This window comes from Periplaneta americana, chromosome 5, assembly GCF_040183065.1.
Source record: "Periplaneta americana isolate PAMFEO1 chromosome 5, P.americana_PAMFEO1_priV1, whole genome shotgun sequence".
In the NCBI taxonomy this organism is placed as follows: domain Eukaryota; kingdom Metazoa; phylum Arthropoda; class Insecta; order Blattodea; family Blattidae; genus Periplaneta; species Periplaneta americana.
In genome coordinates, this window is record NC_091121.1 from 191314731 (window position 1) to 191334177 (window position 19447).

At 36.1% G+C, this 19447-nt stretch overlaps 1 protein-coding gene across 2 annotated transcripts in view; it reads left to right on the forward strand.

Annotated features, from left to right (window-relative positions):
- The window catches only part of LOC138700363 (uncharacterized), a 60976-nt gene extending 47842 nt beyond the window's left edge, over window positions 1-13134 (forward strand). The window contains exon 4 of one of the 2 annotated variants that reach the window (XM_069826948.1): window positions 12422-12560. Coding sequence is in view for 1 of the 2 variants with exons in the window: in XM_069826947.1 (XP_069683048.1) it covers window positions 12422-12960 (539 nt within the window). In the remaining variant the exon portion in view is untranslated. Of the gene's footprint in view, window positions 1-12421 lie in introns of both variants that reach the window. The other variant, XM_069826947.1, reaches the window with a different exon arrangement.
- The last annotated feature ends 6313 nt before the right edge of the window (window positions 13135-19447 follow it).

Genomic DNA, 19447 nt, shown 5'->3' on the forward strand with positions numbered 1-19447 from the left:
ATCATAGTACCAGCATAATGTGCTTCTTTAATGGGGATATTTTAATTGCAATACAAATAATGAGACATTGAGAGAATTACGGTAAAAAAATTCGAAATATCACACAAAGAAAAATCAATAATACTGTATTTCGAAGTCGCATTGTAATGAAGAAACACATACAATGAAACTACAAACATTTTCTTTTTCGAGTAATCGAAATTGGATTGCCAAATAAAAAGAAATTATGACTTATTTAACGACGCTCGCAAACTGCAGAGGTCATATCAGCATCGCCGGTGTGCCGGAATTCTGTCCCGCAGGAATTCTTTTACGTGCCAGTAAATCTACTGACATGAGTCTGTCGCATTTAAACACACTTAAATGTCATCGACCTGGGCCGGGATCGAACCCGCAACCTTGAGCATAGAAGGTCAGCGCTATACCAACTCTGCTACTCAGGCTAATTTAAGTGTAGTCAAAACGAGTATTTTCGTTTTGCTTTCACCTGAACGTCATAGATAGCTTGCTGAATTCCTTTCTTAGTAGTTGCATGATATGCTATTATTTTCGATAAAAGAAAGTACAAAATGATTTGACTTCACACAGTGATCTTTAACCTCCCAGAAACCATCGGCGTGGTTCAGGCGGTAGCGCGTTTGCCTGCTGATCCGGAATTGCGCTCAAGCATGGGTTCGATTCCCGCTTGGGCTGATTACTAATTGTGTTTTTCTGAGGTTTTCCTCAATCGTAAGACGAATGTCAGGTAATCTATGGCGAATCCTCGGCCTCATCTCGTCAATTGCCAATTCGCTATCACAAATTTCATCGACGCTAAATAGAACCTAATCTAGTAGTTGATTGAACGTCGCAAAATAACTAATTAAAAAAATTAACGTCCCAGCAGAGGCTTGCATAATTCCAACAGCGTCTGTCAGTAGTTCTGTACTACCAACCTGCTTTTTCGCTCGTTTTGGAGCCCTGTCTCATCTTGCGTATTCACTGGCACGTTCCGTTGTTTTCAATATCACCAGGTTTCCACAAGACAGGGCATAATTTATGAGGTCCAGTCTACTTCAGACCACTCTGCGCGCTTCACGAGACAAACGGCAACGAACCCGTCCACACTGCGGCAACGAACCCGTCCACACTGCGGCAACGAATCCCTTTGTGTTCGCGAGAAAAACCGACAAGAAACGGATCGCTGTGCGACATTTGAGGTGTGCGCGCTCTGGCCGCAGCGCGTGCTTGAAATTGCGTACAAACGAGCGAACGAGGCCTCGAATTCTGTTCGACCCTCGTTGCATTACTGTCGCAGCGCGTCCGTGTATTCCCGGCCTAAGTGTTTAAAAAATATATATATTTTTTTCTCCTCAGTAATTATCACTTAAGAACTTAAATTAGTTATTTTTTTCCAGAAAAAAAAAAGCCGTAACAACTCGTTCATTTAGAAAACTGCTTCTTGTCAAAAATGGTTGGGGTTCGATACCGATAGGTCCTTTGAGATTTGTAGGTGGGAAAAGCGGTTTAGAGACAGGTTTGTTGTATTTTGGTTCCTTCTTTCATCCTCATCCTATTTGCTCACATTATTGCCTTATCTCTTCTTATCGCTACTGTAGTCAAAAATTCAACTCTTGCATGCAAAAAAAAAAACACAGGATAAGTTGCTTAGAGCTGAATTCGCTGCTACCATGCTACAAAGAATTGATGATCAACCAGAATTTCTAGAGAATATCCTCTTCTCCGATGAGGCCACGTTCCATGTAATCGGCACAATTGTGTAAATCCACATGTGATACACGAACACATTCGAGATTCTGCTATGGTCAACGTTTGGTGCGACCTAATGCACAACAAGATTTTTGGTCCATTCTTTTTTGTTGAAACAAACATCAACTCCATTGTAGACTGGACATTCTACAGGATTTCCTGTTTCCTCAAATCGAGCAAATGGAAATGGAGTTGAAAATCATCTTTCAACAAGATGGAGCACCGCCTCGTTTCGAAAACATGTATGAGAAGAGTTAAATCAACGATTTCCAGACCGATGGATTGGCAGAAATGGACCTATCCATCCCATGGCCCGCTAGAAGTCCAGATCTTACTCCAGTGGACTTCTACCTTTGGGACTGTGTCAAGAACGAAGTCTACAGTGAAAGAACTGAGAATTTAATTACCTAAAACGAAGAATTAGAAAAGTAATCACAAGCATTACACCAGATGTTCTTGTCAGAGTGCGGCTGAAATTGAATCTCGCTTAGACATCTGTCGTACTGGTAATGGTAATTATATTGAAATTTACTAACGTTATTTGGAAACTGTTTGAGTTACTGAACTAATTACAAGCACTTTCAATCCATTACACATAATACATGCTTCACAGTGAACTCGTAAAACCCAACTATTTATTCTCAGAAACACTATATTTATTTTATTTATATTTCAATTGTTTGCCCATAAAATTCCACTTAATATACTTATTGTTGCTCTTCTTTTTGTTATTCTTTCAATTATTTCTTTTTCATGTCTACCATCTTTTGTTAGTTTATTTCCTAGATGTTTAAATTCTACACTTCCTTTAATTTTTTTTTTCTTTCTTCTAATTCTAAATCTCATATATCTTTATTAATTGCCATACAATAAGTTTTTTCTACATTGATTTAGTCCTCAATTTTCATAGTCCTTTATCAATTTCCTCGTCATGTACCCCAGAAAAAAAAATATATTTCGTGTGCATTATTGCATGTGTGACTCAGTGCTAGAATTTTTGGCTACAGATCTGAGTCCCATTCTGGGTAGGGGTAAATATTTGTATCTCTTCTTAAGAACGGGATTCTTATAGCTTTATATAAATATAGTTTATTTTTTCCTATCAGTAGCTTTCAAAAGGTGCAGACGTAGATATATAGCCTACATAGTGGGTCAAGAAAAAAAGTCACAAAATTTAAATGGTTATATTCTAGTAGCTAATGATTTCACTTGAAAGTTTATTTCACAGGCAAATTTCACAGTCCTTGTAGACCGGGAAAGTAATGTAATATTTAATTTTTTAACATTAATTAAACATTATTTTTTTTTGTACGGCAGTGCAAAATCGATCGTTTATGCTGAACTAAGCATTGTGGTCTTACGAGTTCAGCAGGCCAAGCCGTTTGTTGTGCTATCATCATTTGTTTTCTTCCGTTTTGAGTTCTCATTTTGTGAATAATGGGTCGCATAACGAACGAAGACAAGATTTTCATTAAACATTTGCACCATTTTATCAGCCCGTTAAATTGTAGGCCTAAGGAACTAGGCTCAGCGAAAATGGTCTGTTTCAAGTGTACAACGATTGATTAGCAAGATACGGACATGATGTCCCTCCTGAGAGATTATTGTGTGAAAGATCGTATTTCTCAGATTCTCTGATAGTTTTAAACGAGATCTTAATCTTATGGACTATTTTGTATGGAGTCAACTACAAAAAGCAGTTTACTACGAAACAAGAATTCGTAATATAGAACATTTAAAACAACACCTTCTTGAATGTTGGAACCGGCTTGATCAAAGACAGATATCCAGTGCTATTGGGCAATGGAGAAGACGCCTACAAATGGTTGTGCGGACAAATGGCGGTCACATAGAGCATCATTTTTAATTTTGATTATTTGAATTATTATTAATTTTACCAACATTCAGTTTCTGCATTTTTAAGTAATAAATTGTAAATAATTGATTAAATGGCGATCTTACTCGTGTTAATTGTGTAAGCATGTGCGGCTTACAGCTGTTTCGGTGCTTCTTCACACCATCCTCAGAGCCTACTAGATCTCGGCGTCATCTCGAACTTCGCTGCCTGTTGTGTGGGTGCGTTCGATTGTTGAAAAGTGTTGAAATGTGGTGTCAAATAGTGTGTGTGTTCTGAAATTGATCTGTGTGTTGAGAATTTGATCAGGGTGTGTTTTAGTGTGTCTGTATATTTCATATTGTTCTAGTGTGTTGAATTTTTGGTTTTTGGGCTGTATGTGTAGGATTTCCATGTCTGTATTTATGTTATTGTATGTGTGGTTAGCATTAGTTATGTGTTCGGCATATGTAGATGTATTGTGTCCTCTGGTTATTGCTTTAATGTGTTCTTTGTATCGAGTTTGAAATGATCTGCCTGTCTGTCCAATATAGAAACTGTCGCAACTATTGCATGTGAGTTTGTATACGCCTGTGTGGTTGTATTTATTTGTTTGTCTGTTGAGGATGGTGTGAAGAAGCACCGAAACAGCTGTAAGCCGCACATGCTTACACAATTAACACGAGTAAGATCGCCATTTAATCAATTATTTATATTCAAGTGTTAAAAGCAGTGTACGAAAGATTCAACATTGATAATAAATTGTCTTCAAAAACCACATTTTTCGCATCATTGTGTATTGACCTCCATAAGATTTTAATTGAACTTAAAAAATCATTATAAAAAGTCCTGCTCATCTTTAAAGTGTATTCATTATACATTAATGTCATGTATTTCCGAAAATAGAGTATTTCTAATTTTGTACCTTTTTTTTTGGCCCATTGTGTATACACCTACATTTATATTTTCCATAAAGACACTCAAAACCAATTTTCGCAACCACACCATATCTCTCGCACAATAAGGAAGTAAAAAGCAAACGCCCTCCCCTTGATGCTCTACGCTGGGTGCACAAGCCGTGGCTCGCGGTGATGGACCTGCACGGTTCAGTGGGTTTCAGGCCGGGGTCAGTGTTCCCGATAAGCGGGCGCGGATTCTTGGAATCGCCGCTACAGTACCTCGTAACAGTCAAGTGCACTGCTCGATCATCGATTTCCGTCTCGAGTCCGTTAATATCATGGCAAACTGGTTCCGAAGCGCAGCCCCGCTGCTTCCTGGAATGCGGGATTCCTGGCTTCGGGTCACGACTCGCATGGGGCAAAAATCGATTAATTTTTGCATATTAACAGGATGCATAAATAACTAATTTAAATTAATTAAAGGGTGAACAAACAAGACAATGAATGCTTGAACAGGTAGTTGATTAGTGAATGATTGTGATAGAGTGGGTAAATGGGTAGTAAATGAATATTTGAGTGATTTCTAATGGATGAATATGTGAGATAATAATTGGTTAATTACGTGTTTTAAGGCGATGCGCTACTGAAATTTCTAAAATCCACAATTTTTGAGTAGAGAGTTGACATTTTTACTGAATAGCATGTCAATAACATAGTCACACATTATACACTTCAACCTTTTCTTATAAACACTTTTTAAAAAATTTAACTTACTTTGTTTTATCTTTTTATTTTCTCAGTGAAAATCCTATTTCTGAAATAATAATTATTTTTAAACCAAATTTTTCTTAAGGATAACACTGCATATTGTACAACGGAGCATTAGTAATAGCCTACTCTAATTTGTTTTCTTTTCTAATATATATATATATATATATATATATATATATATATATATATATATATATATAATTTCTTCATTATTCAAACATAATTAACACTGCTTTACGTATAACTCTCTAGCAATAAAACTATGCTGAATACAGTCCATGCTCCATTTCACAATGATATTAATGAATAAGTATGCCAAGTTTAACTACTGAGAAATAGAATGAATACTTGCCGTTGAAAACATTGAACATTTCTTTTTGAGATAATTAAATTTGAAGTTTTGGTTAAACATAACTCGTACATTAACACAGCCTCTACTAATTATACAAAGGTATACTTATAATTACGATATTGAGATAACATTTTCATGAAACCGTACATTTTTAGTGCGAAAATAAAACATTGATAGAATTTGTCAACATTCGACTATCTTCAGTAACACATCGCCTTAATGAGCTATGGATAGATGGATGAAAAGTGGTTTAGTAATGAATAGGCCAAACATATGAAATCAGCAGAACTATAAAGGTAATTACAGAATTTGTGATCGCCAAACAAATGAATAAATGAGTAGAGAGGTAATAATTTTTTTTCATCGATCGTTTAACCTTCCCTGTTATAGAGTTAGTTAGTGGGGTTTAAAAAGGGCGCGTCAGCATCTATGGCTATTTGCGCCCTTGTCTAAAATTCTTTAAACAGAAACTATACAATAATCAGAATGCTTAAAGAACTAAAAAACGTTGTCACGATTAAAACGAGGTACACAAATGCAGTTTCAACAGGGTGATGCATAAAACATTATAAAAATCTGACCTTAACTAATATTTAAAAAGAGATAAAATAACAATACAAATGCTACCATAAATAAATTATCTGGCGTATTTCTAAAATACTCGGATGTAAAAGGTCCGAATGTCAAGTTTGTTAAAAAACTTATATACTAAATAACAAGTGTAACCTCCGGATGTAAAGAGTCCGGCCCTGTTATAGATCTTGCATACCAATGCCTGTAGTGGAGGAGACAATTTATGGACACAAAGACGTCTACACATTTGTGGCCCTCCTCTAGCCTGGCCTGGAGTCAGAGCATAGGGGCCTCCACTTAGACACACACAGGATAGAACATTAACAAGGGACAGAGGCAGGCACGCAGCCTAAAGGAAGCTTAGAACACATATTATAGCTACCTTGTCCGACGTTTCTCATACATCCCTGGGTTATACATTAACATCCGGCGTCTTAACCGCGTGATCTAAAGCGTCGTATCATGGACTAGTGATACGGAATTAGGGCTGATTCGAGACTGCATGGGCAAGGAATGAGTATAATATTCGACCAAATTACAGAAAATAGCAAGGAGCGTGTAGAGAGCTGCGTGTAGCCTATCCAGCTAGGCGGAACTGGGCTTAGCTTTTATTTCGTATTCGCACACTCGTCCTGCAAGACTCTATCATCTACATTGACAAGAGAAAAATCCATGATTCAGGCGAAATTCAAATCTATAACTTAAGCTTACACGCGGTGTTGTGGAACAAGCTTTGTCGAAGTACTTCTGTTTCATCTTCTACTCTCATTCTACCATTACGCCAGTATTATCTAGTCTCTGAATAGCCGTAATAGTTGATAAGACACAATGAGCAATTGTAATTTTGCTAGCTAACCGGGCATCGAGAGAACCATGCTGACAGTGGTGTTGACGACACTTATAATGATGATAGGCCCTATTCAAATACAGAGAATTTACTTTTTGAGCAGATCAAATTTACAGAAATAAGCTGTATGTCGTTCTTGGGGTAAATGACTACTTACTTACTTACTTACTTACTTACTTACAAATGGCTTTTAAGGAACCCGAAGGTTCATTGCCGCCCTCACATAAGCCCGCCATCGGTCCCTATCCTGTGCAAGATTAAGCCAGTCTCTATCATCATACCCCACCTCCCTCAAATCCATTTTAATATTATCCTCCCATCTACGTCTCGGCCTCCCTAAAGGTCTTTTTCCCTCCGGTCTCCCAACTAACACTCTATATGCATTTCTGGATTCGCCCATACGTGCTACATGCCCTGCCCATCTCAAACGTCTGGATTTCAAGTTCCTAATTATGTCAGGTGAAGAATACAATGCGTGCAGTTCTGTGTTGTGTAACTTTCTCCATTCTCCTGTAACTTCATCCCGCTTAGCCCCAAATATTTTCCTTAGCACCTTATTCTCAAACACCCTTAACCTATGTTCCTCTCTCAGACTGAGAGTCCAAGTTTCACAGCCATATAGAAGAACCGGTAATATAACTGTTTTATAAATTCTAACTTTCAGATTTTTGGACAGCAGACTGTATGATAAGAGCTTCTCAACCGAATAATAACAGGCATTTCCCATATTTATTCTGCGTTTAATTTCCTCCCGAGTGTCATTTATATTTGTTACTGTTGCTCCAAGATATTTGAATTTTTCCACCTCTTCGAAGGATAAATCTCCAATATTTATATTTCCATTTCGTACAATATTCCCGTCACGAGACATAATCATATACTTTGTCTTTTCGGGATTTACTTCCAAACCGATCGCTTTACTTGGTAAATGACTACTATGTTTACTATTACTTTTGATGTTCACATGGTCAAATCTGCCAAAGGAAAAAGGTTTCTATGAGTTGTAAAACTTCCAAGGAGAAGTAAATCTGAAAATTACAATGATATTTCAATTTTCAATCATATGACTTATCATTTATTACAAGTATGAATAACTGCTAATACATGTTATTTTGTGAAAATATTATGAACGTTTTCGCCTATATGGCATCATCAGATACATGCCTTGCGATATCTTTTATTTTATTGGGTTATTTTAGGACGCTTTATCAACATCTCAGGTTATTTAGTGTCTGAATGAAATGAAGGTAATAATGCCGGTGAAATGAGTCCGGGGTCCAGCACCGAAAGTTACCCAGCATTTGCTCAAATTGGGTTGAGGGAAAACCCCGGAAAAAACCTCAACCAGGTAACTTCCTCGACCGGGATTCGAACCCGGGCCACCTGGTTTCACGGCCAGATGCGCTGTCCGTTATTACTCCACAGGTGTGGACTGCGATATCTAATAAAGAATATTCACTCTTATAGTAGATCATTAATTTACATGTACAATGTTGATTGTAGATTCATGAGCTTCATGCACTGAGTGCTTTGTACTATGAAGAGATGTTAATTTTGATTTCATAATTTGTGTTTAAACTTCTAATTTATCAAATTCTAAGTGATATGGTTTTAGTTGTGCATAAAACTCATGTTACATATTGTGCTACATGTTGAGGGTGAAGTGGTCGTTATTGAGTCCCCACGTTGGGCGCCATTTGAGGGTGGGTGCGTCTCGGTGTTGCGTGAGATTCACTCAGGGTAGCCGAGGTACTGTTGTGGTATAGGATGATGTCGGGAATAATACCAAGCCGGCTACTTATATAAAAGGCAGTGTAAACTCCAAAACTATAAGTTTATTGTCGTATTCACTTGGTAAACCCTAGAGTATGTATTTCCGGCTGACTTATAATTCAATCGTTGGTCGCACTTCTGTATCGACTCTATGGCGGCTCTGAATAAGCTCTATCCGATACTACAAATTCAATACTCTGTCCAGTACACTATGATCGAAGCTCCTAAACGTTGACGAGTGGTCTCGCCGATGACAAAGTTCTATCTATCGAGTCTTCGCCGGAAGAAAGACTATTAAGTTGGGCCGCCGACACGAAAAAAAGATGTCGCGCCGTCTACCCGAAGAAAAGTAGTTATCCTGTCGACACGAAACGAAGTAGTTATTCTGCCCTGTATGTAGGGCCGCCGACACGAAAAGGAGTAGTGATTGTGCCCTGTATGTAGGGCCGCCGACACGATGAGATGTTGTGATCATGCCCTGTATGTAGGGCCGCCGACACGATGAGATGTTGTGATGATCTCCGCTCCCCGTCACCCTTATTTATAAAAAACCTATCCTACGCTAAAACTAACTATCCTATTGGCTAACAACTACGTCACTTAACCGGCCTAAAATCTATTCCCTATTGGTCCAAAGTGACCTCATAAGCTAAACCAAGATCTCTCCTTATTGGGCGCGAAATACGTCATCTCTAAATTTAAACTTTTGGACTTCCCACAACATCTAATTAGTTTGTCGATTTTGGAGAACCCCGTTCTTTGGAAAACCCAAGCTTGCAATTACTTTCCCACGGGTCTAGTCCAACTTTGGCTTTTTACGCTTCAGCGAGTCTCTATGCAATCCCGCACAAGGTGGCTGTAAATCTGTCCGATGCTGACAAGTGACGAAACACCTGTGTGGGAAGCTAATTCTAACGAAGTCGCCAGAACATCCCCGCGAATACATGTAATAAAAATATGGAGATATCACTTCACTAATAAATCGGTCTCTCCCTCTCCTAATTACTGCTTCAATATTTATTCATTACAGTTACAATTGATAGAAAACATCATTATGATTATGTATATGTTAAAATTGTATGAATTTAAAATTTCTGTCATTTGATGTGTACACACACACACACCAAGACGTCATACATTATTTTATTAATTTTAATTAGCCTATAATATTCGACCAAATTACAGAAATTTAAAATTCTTACAATTTTAACATACATCAATTTTAACTGTAATGAATAAAGACATGTAGCACAACATGTAACATGAGTTTTATGCACAAATAAAACCATATCACATAGAATTTGATAAATTAGTAATTTAAACACAAATTATGAAATGAAAATTAATATCTCTTCATAGTACAAAGCACTCAGTGCATAAAGCTCATGAATCAACAATCAACATAATACACATAAATTAATGATCTACTATATGAGTGAATATTCTATATTATATATAGCAAACCATATGTCTGATGATGCCATATAGGCGAAAACGTTCATAATATTTTCACAAAATAACATGTATTAACAGTCATTAAAACTTGTAATAAGTGAGCCGTTCAGAGTAGAAGTGGTGTAAGTCAATTTTGACTTACACCACTTCTGCTCTGAACGGCTCAAATAAATAACATACAAAATACAATTCCTACTTTCTCTTTGTTTTTTTTTTCTCTCTCTCTCAGTCTCTCTTTTCTTCATATATACATTTGCAGGCAAAATATATATTCATTTATTTAGTATTTAGTATTTATTTATTTATTTAACCTGGTAGAGATAAGGCCGTCAGGCCTTCTCTGCCCCTCTACCAGGAGATTCCAACTACAATATCAACAATAAAATTACAATTAGTATTAAATTTACAATTACAATTACAAACAATATTACAATTAGCATTAAATTTACAATTACAATAAAATCAAAGTACGAAAAGATTACCTGAATAATTAAAGCTAGATAATTTATCATAGAGAAACAAAGAATATTTTATATTTACTGAATTACAAATTAAATCTAGAATAACAAAATTGTATAGTGATGAAATTACTGAATATTGAAATATTTTGTGATAGATTAAAGAAACTATTTACAAGTAATCAATTACTGACCAAGTGCCTAGTAAGTTTTCGTTTGAATTCAATTTTATTTCGACAGTCCCTGATGCTAGCAGGTAGCGAATTCCAGAGTCTTGGCAGGGCTATTGTGAAAGAAGATGAGTATGAGGAGGTGCGATGGGATGGTATTGTTAGTATTGTTTCATGACGAGAGCGTGTGTTCAGATTGTGGTGGGAAGAAAGGTAAGTGAAGCGAGATGACAGGTACGAAGGAATAGAAGAGTTCAAGATTTCGAAGAGAAAGAGAAGTGAATGTAAATTTCTTTTCTTATCTAGTTTAAGTCAACCTATTGCTTCCAGGGATGGGGTAATATGATCATATTTACGAACATTGCTTACAAAACGTACACACAAATTATGAGCACGTTGAAGTTTCATTTTGTTGTCGCTGGAGAGGTCAGTCAGTAAAATGTCCGCATAGTCGAAATAGGGAAATGCAAGTGTCTGCACAAGGGACTTTTTTAAGCAAGAGGGGAGATGAACATTTATCCTTTTTAGCACATGGATAATAGAATATACTTTTCTTCAGGTTTCTGTGATTTGCATGTCCCAGTTGAGATTATTATCCATGTGAATGCCAAGATTTTTTACTGAAGAACTGAAAGGGATATGCACTGTACTTACTTTAACAGGGGAAATGTCGAGGTGTTTTACAGCGTTGGTTTGCCGTTTGTGTCCTAATATAATTGCTTGTGTCTTTCCAGGATTGATTTTAAGACGGAGTTTCTTTGTCCATGTCACAATCGAGTCAATGTCTTCGTTCAATTTATCTATAGCGTCATTTATTCGATCTAAGCGGGAAGAGATGTAGCATTGAAGGTCGTCAGCATACAAGTGATAGTTACAATGCCTTACAAGAGATGTAATATCATTGACATATATTGTGAACAACAATGGTCCGAGTACCGACCCCTGTGGTATACCTGATGTTATGTCATTTAAATTTGTATAATAACGACCGAATCATTAGCCTAGTTTATATGAGCCGTTCAGAGCAAAAGTGGTGGAAGTCAAAATTGACTTACACCACTTCTGCTCTGAACGGCTCAAATGATAAGTCATATGATTGAAAATTGAAATATCATTGTAATATTATAACTGACTTATCGGAAGATCGAAATGAATTATAAAATAAATCTGGGATGCTTGTGTTGTAGATATGCAATTCTTGTCAGAATAGTGGATCTCCTCAAGTTGCTGTTAACAATGAATCTTGTCCAACGCTGTGGAGTAACAGTTAGCACGTCTGACTGTGAAATGGGTTCAAATTCTGATTGGGACAAGTTACCTAGTTGAGATTTTTTCCGGGGTTTTCCCTCAACCCATTAAGTGCAAATGTTGGGTAAATTTCGGCACTGAACCCTAAACTTATCTCGCTAGCATTATCACCTTCATCTCATTCAGATGCTAGATAACCATAGCAGTTGATAAATCATCGTAAAATAACAAACTAAAAAAAACAATGAATCTTGTCATGTAATTTAATTATTACATTGTCTTTACATTACAGATTCTGCTGTGCCAAATCGTAGACAAGTGCTGCCTCCAATACCAGGCTACATACCAGTATACATCCAGCATGGAGATGTCCCACCAGAAGACCCACATGAATTTGCAGGAATTTTCCAGGTAGCTGACAAAAATGTTCCACCCAGAGTATCTCCCACCATCGACTTCCCTACAACAACCACTGAAATGAAGGCAGATACTGAAGTTACAGAACAACCGAATTTGGTGCCTGAAGTTGATGACACAAATGCAGCCAGTGGGGAGACTGAGAGAAATCAATCTTGTTCAAAAAGTGAAATAGCATCAAATGCAGTTCCTGAAGACAGTGACGGCAAGAAAGTGTCCAGTGATGATAAAGTATCTGAAAATAAAGTGGGATCACCTGACAACGATATATCAGAATTAGAGACGGAAAAAGTAAGTGAAACATTACTTGAAGATTCAGTTGAAAAAAATAAAGAAAGCATCAAAGACACAATGGTAGCAGAAGAAAGTGTTAAGGAGGACAAAGAAGTGAGTGAAGTAAAAGATGCATTATAATATTTTTATATAAATTACATGGTATTTATATATGCTTTGTACAAATTATTTATAATGTAATGCTAAATGATTGTAATTTCAGTAGGGTTAAATTTTTTTAAGATGATTAGTACTTTTAGAGTTTTTGTATATGCTTTAACACAAAAGCTAATAAATAAAAACAAAACTGAGGAACTTCTCTATGATATTGTATGTTTACAGAATTACTTTTTTTCGCAATTCTAACAGCAGCTTTATTTTCAAGGAGAAGTTTGACATTTATGATTAAGGTTTGTTTCTGTTAATGAAAATACTGTGAAGCATTGAACTTTTTTCTGCTATGAAATAATCAGAATTTAATTCTTCAGTGCTCGATAATCCAAAACGTTAATTTCAACTCTTGTCTGATCTTTAAATTAGTAATGAAAGAAACAACCATCTCTACAATGTGTGTATCTAATACCTACCCACTTCACTTACGTGATTCAGATTCCGCATATTGTGGATAGATGGCAGCCCTGCGACCCATTTTCAATTTGTACACCACTTCAGCAGGCCACGAAGTAGAAATTTTACATGAAAATTTCTGACCTCGCCAAGATATGTCAAACCTCCCCTATGGTCACACATCCCTAGTCTCCCCTAAACTAAAATTATGATTTGTATAGGAAAAGCGAAAACAAAAATGCGTGTACGTATCTCAAAACAATTTTTTTGGAGTTACTGTGATAGATGGTGACACACTGTACAGAGTGCGGGAGGAATTGGAATATTGCTTAGATATGTCCTGGTAGACCAGAGGTTACATATCGAGAACTTTTAAGGTATCAAACAAAACTTGGAGAGATTTCCTATCTATTAGCACTTATTGCGTTGTTGTAGCGTTAATAGTTACAGAGATAAGTATTGTGAAAACAGAGTACATTACTAGTAATCATTTTTGGATATGGTATATAGCAGTGATCATTAGCATTCGCTGAAATGGGTAACAGATAAGCAGTGTATCTGAATATGCACCATCATGCAGAAGGGATATGGAGAAAGGATATCCGCTAGCAGCCACAGATGCACGATAGTGCAGTCTCTTATGTGCGGGCAAGATATGCTAGCCCAAGGGTGCACTGTACTGATGACTGCTGGTATATAGGTTCTCGATGCAGTTGGACACCAACCAAAACCTTAAACTTCTTATTATGGCACTGTCTTCGTACTAGGTTTCATTCTTATATTGTTTTATTAACAGTTTTGAAGCAGAATATTATTGGTTAAAATTATATCAAATTAATGTTCCCTTTTTGTGAAAACTATTTTAATGTATACTTTTTCGAACACATTATGTAGAATAATATTGACGGCTGTATCAAATTGTAGTAAATGATCGAAAAATAATTGAATGTTGGATTGAAATAATAGATTGATACCGTTACATCCTGTACTTAGTAAAACCTCTGGCTTTGATATTGATATGATTACATGAAAAAAAAATTTATTATTCATAAAGCAATAATTAAATACAAGACAAAATTAATACCACTAATGAGAATGACGTAATCATAAAAATTTCGTAGTGGTCAATTATGTGTGTTTATAGGGTAAGTTGTTCAGAACTTCCTCAGCTGAAACTAAGGTTCCCAACTTTGAGTTGGTGAATTCCAGGACAACTTACACGAGGCCCAGGGGGAGGAAAAAAAGTTATTGAATTAAAAACAATTTAAGAGCAACTTGTTTAGTTGTCGCCATCCCGGCTGCAGCGAGACTGAAACACTTGGCCACATACTGTGTAACAACAGACACCATCGTGCCCTTACAGCAATTGCCAACCTGCTAAGAAACAGAGGATGGGAAGTACATGAGGAGATTCATTGTGTGTCTGAAGATGTTCTCATAGAAGAGTCGATATAATTGCCATCAATAGAAGAACCCAGAAAGCGATGGTCTTAGACCCTACGATTTACTTTGAACGAGACACGAATCAAGCACTGCAGATAAATGATGACAAGTGAGCTAAATATGTACCTTGTCTTCCATACCTCAGTGAAAAATATGGCATTTCGCTTTACAACTGGGATGTTACAGGCTTACTATTTGGAGCGAGGAGTTGTTTACCAAAATTTACATGTGATATCCTTAAATACTTTCAAATTCCCTTTTATGAGGTTCAGAAGATTGTGATGGAAATTCTGAAGGCCTCTCTTCAAATTCTACACTATCATCTATATGTTAACACGTAAATTTTTGTTTTAATGTACAAATCGAATCGTTATTTTGCTCGTTTCATTTCCCTTTATATTTTATGTTTGTTAATTCCGGATCCCAGTGGTCAACCTCACTTGAGGACGGATGATTTAAAATAAATCTTAGTAGTCTGTTTAAATAAAATGCAACCCAATACAATTGGTACCGGTATGATCATTTTAATTTAATATGTTGTTTATCTTAGCCTGAATCCTAATCACATTTCGAATTTTAAGCCGAACTAATTTATTTACTTATTTAATTGTCACAAACAGCAAATTAAGAGTTACTGTACAGTACTGACCAACATAAACATCCACATTTAGTTTTGATAACTTTAGACAAGACTAGCACTAGTATCAGGAGGAAGAACCAGACAATAAACAATGCTCTCTTTTCCTTCATTGAAAATCTTCTCGAAGCAAAAGATAAGAAAGAAAATAGTCTTGGTCTCTTTATAGATCTCAGTAAAGCCTTTGACATGGTAAACCATGATCTATTAATAACTAAATTAGAGTCATATGGTATAAGAGGCCTTGCAGGTAATTGGTTTAAATCATATCTTGACAGTCGAAAACAATTTGTAGAAATAAATACAATACGTTCGACTTCCACCTCTATGAAGCACGGTGTTCCACAGGGCTCAGTTCTTGGACCGGTACTTTTTTTATTATATATAAATGATCTCCCAGATCATATACCTTTTGCTAAAACGGTTTTGTTTGCTGATGATACAAATATGCTATTTAACTCTAGCGATAAAAATGAGTTTCTAAGTACAGTCAATCAGAGCAATGGCCACCTCCAAAACTGGCTTCAGCAAAATAAGTTACAACTGAATATTAGTAAGACTGTTTACATACTCTTTAACAATAGCAGCGATCAAAATTCTACTCCTATAAAAATAAATGATAAAGACATAATGGAAGTTAAAAATACAAAATTTCTAGGCATCTGGATCGACTCTGCTTTAACCTGGAACTATCATGTTGAGGAAACTATAGAAAAATTGAAGCGCTATGTATATGCTTTCAGAATATTAAACAAAACAACCTCTAATGAAGTTCTCAGATCTATGTATTTTGGCTATGTACATTCCCAGATTCAGTATGGCATACCATTATGGGGCGCAACAAGCAAAATTACTGAAATTTTTAAGCTACAGAAGAAAATTATAAAAATTATGAAACAAGCACCTATAAGGTCGCAAAGTAAAGAAATTTTTAGGGAACTTAAAATTCTGCCAGTACCTTGTATATACATTCTAGAAACAGTGTCTTTCATTCATAAAAACAAAGCAAAATTCAAATTGTATTCAGACTACCACATGTATCAAACAAGAACATCAAGTCATATCCATCTGTCCACTCATAAAATAACCACAAGTCTTAAAAGTATTTTACATAGAGGCATAAATATGTATAATAAAATTCCAAGCTCCATAATAAGTAGTAAACAAAAGAAGTTTAAAAACATGGTCAACAGGTTGCTGCTGCATCATATGCCATATACTGTAGAGGAATTTATGTCTTTAGACCTTGCAGAAAGTGCCTATTAATGTGTAATTGTATCATGTCAGCAGATGTCCTGCAATAACAAAGCTACAAATTCATAAATATGTCCATAGTATAATCAGAAACTAGATTAAGACTTAGAAATAAGATTGACGAAGCCATGATTTGTGAAGATCTTTATGATGAATAAATTACTACTACTACTACATCGCAGTTGAAGTTTTGAAAACATACTTATCTTTAGATTTGGCTCTCATTATCAAATCTAGCCTACTCTTAACACAGTCATAGAACTCAGCATTGATTTATTTTATGACGTTTTATCAACTGCAATGGTTATCTAGCGTGAAGGTGGCAATGACAGCAAAATGAATCCAGGGTCCAGTGTTGAAAGTTACCCAGTATTTAGCATAGAACATGTTGAAATTTAGTTTCACCTGGATTTCTGCTTGCAACTGATCTTCAGTTAGTCCCTTTATGATGTATATAAACTAAAACTAAAAACGTTCTCACATTAGGCTTAAGCCTTGAAAACAGGCACTGATAAAGGGAAATAAACTAGTTTTAAATGTTTCTTATATTCTGACACTTAAAAAAAAACATTTTATAGTTTTTATTGAGAGCATCTGGTGATATTTTGAGAATGAAAATATCTTTATGCAACTTATCTACACTAATACTGAACCGAACACCATTAAGCAAGATTCTTAGCTCACTTCATGTGGGTAAAGTTTTCAAAGACAAAACAGACATTTAAGAAAGGAAAAACTTACTTAGTTACAAATGGCTTTTAAGGAACCCAAAGGTTCATTGCCGCCCTCACATAAGCCCGCCATCGGTCCCTATCCTGTGCAAGATTAATCCAGTCCCTATCATCATATCCCACCTCCCTCAAATCCATTTTAATATTATCCTCCCATCTACGTCTCGGCCTCCCCAAAGGTCTTTTTCCCTCCGGTCTCCCAACTAACACTCTATATGCATTTCTGGATTCGCCCATAAGTGCTACATGTCCTGCCCATCTCAAACGTCTGGATTTAATGTTCCTAATTATGTCAGGTGAAGAATACAATGCGTGAAGTTCTGTGTTGTGTAACTTTCTCCATTCTCCTGTAACTTCATCCCTCTTAGCCCCAAATATTTTCCTAAGCACCTTACTCTCAAACACCCTTAACCTATGTTCCTCTCTCAGAGTGAGAGTCCAAGTTTCACAACCATACAGAACAACCGGTAATATAACTGTTTTATAAATTCTAACTTTCAGATTTTTTGACAGCAGACTAGATGATAAAAGCTTCTCAATCGAATAATAACACGCATTTCCCATATTTATTCTGCGTTTAATTTCCTCCTGAGTGTCATTTATATTTGTTACTATTGCTCCAAGATATTTGAATTTTTCCACCCCTTCGAAGGGTAAATCTTCAATTTTTATATTTCCATTTCGTACAATATTCTGGTCACGAGACATAATCATATACTTTGTCTTTTCGGGATTTACTTCCAAACCGATCGCTTTACTTGCTTCAAGTAAAATTTCCGTGTTTTCCCTAATCATTTGTGGGTTTTCTCCAAACATATTCATGTCATCCGCATAGACAAGAAGCTGATGTAACCCGTTCAATTCCAAACCCTGCCTGTTATCCTGAACTTTCCTAATGGCATATTCTAAAGCGAAGTTAAAAAGTAAACGTGATAGTGCATCTCCCTGCTTTAGCCCACAGTGAACTGGAAAAATATCAGATAGAAACTGACCTATACGGACTCTGCTGTATGTTTCACTGAGACACATTTTAATTAATCGAACTAGTTTCTTGGGAATACCAAATTCAATAAGAATATCATATAATACTTCCCTCTTAACCGAGTCATACGCCTTTTTGAAATCTATGAATAACTGATGTACTGTACCCTTATACTCCCATTTTTTCTCCATTATCTGTCGAATACAAAAAATCTGATCAATAGTCGATCTATTACGCCGAAAACCGCACTGATGATCCCCAATAATTTCATCTACGTACGGAGTTAATCTTCTCAAAAGAATATTGGACAAAATTTGGTATGCCGTCAACAAAAGTGATATTCCTCGAAAGTTATTACAGTTAGTCTTGTCCCCCTTCTTAAAAATAAGTACAATTATGGACTCCTTCCATTGTTCTGGTACAATTTCCTTTTCCCAAATAGCAAGTACAAGTTTATAAATTTCGCTATGTAATGCACTTCCACCTTCTTGTATTAATTCTGCTGGAATTTGATCGATACCTGGAGACTTGTACTTTTTCAGATTTTCTATAGCAATTTCGACTTCTGAAAGCGTGGGTTCCGGTATAAATGGCTCAGCAGTTTGTATTTCAATTTCGTCCCGATCATTTCTATATATACATAAATATACTTGGACTTCTCCAGATGGATTGACACACAACCAAAGGAAAAACTAACAATTCAAAATGACATCAATTTGAAAAATATTGTAAGTTTTGTGAAAAAGAAGAGATGCACTTGACTGAAACTTCTTTCTGTTTACATCAGCCATGCTCAAAAATAAATAATCAGAAATTATTATAATTCTGGGATTTTTGCCGTCCTGATAAAGTAAAAAATTCCTCCAGGACATAGCATACAATTTCTGAGCAATCCTTCCAAATCCTGGCTGGTTGGGAACCCTAGCTGAAACTTCAATATTTTCATGAATGAACATCATAAGTAATGTAGTCAAGTACTGTTCATCTGTTGTGTTCCTTAAGTACTTTAGTCTT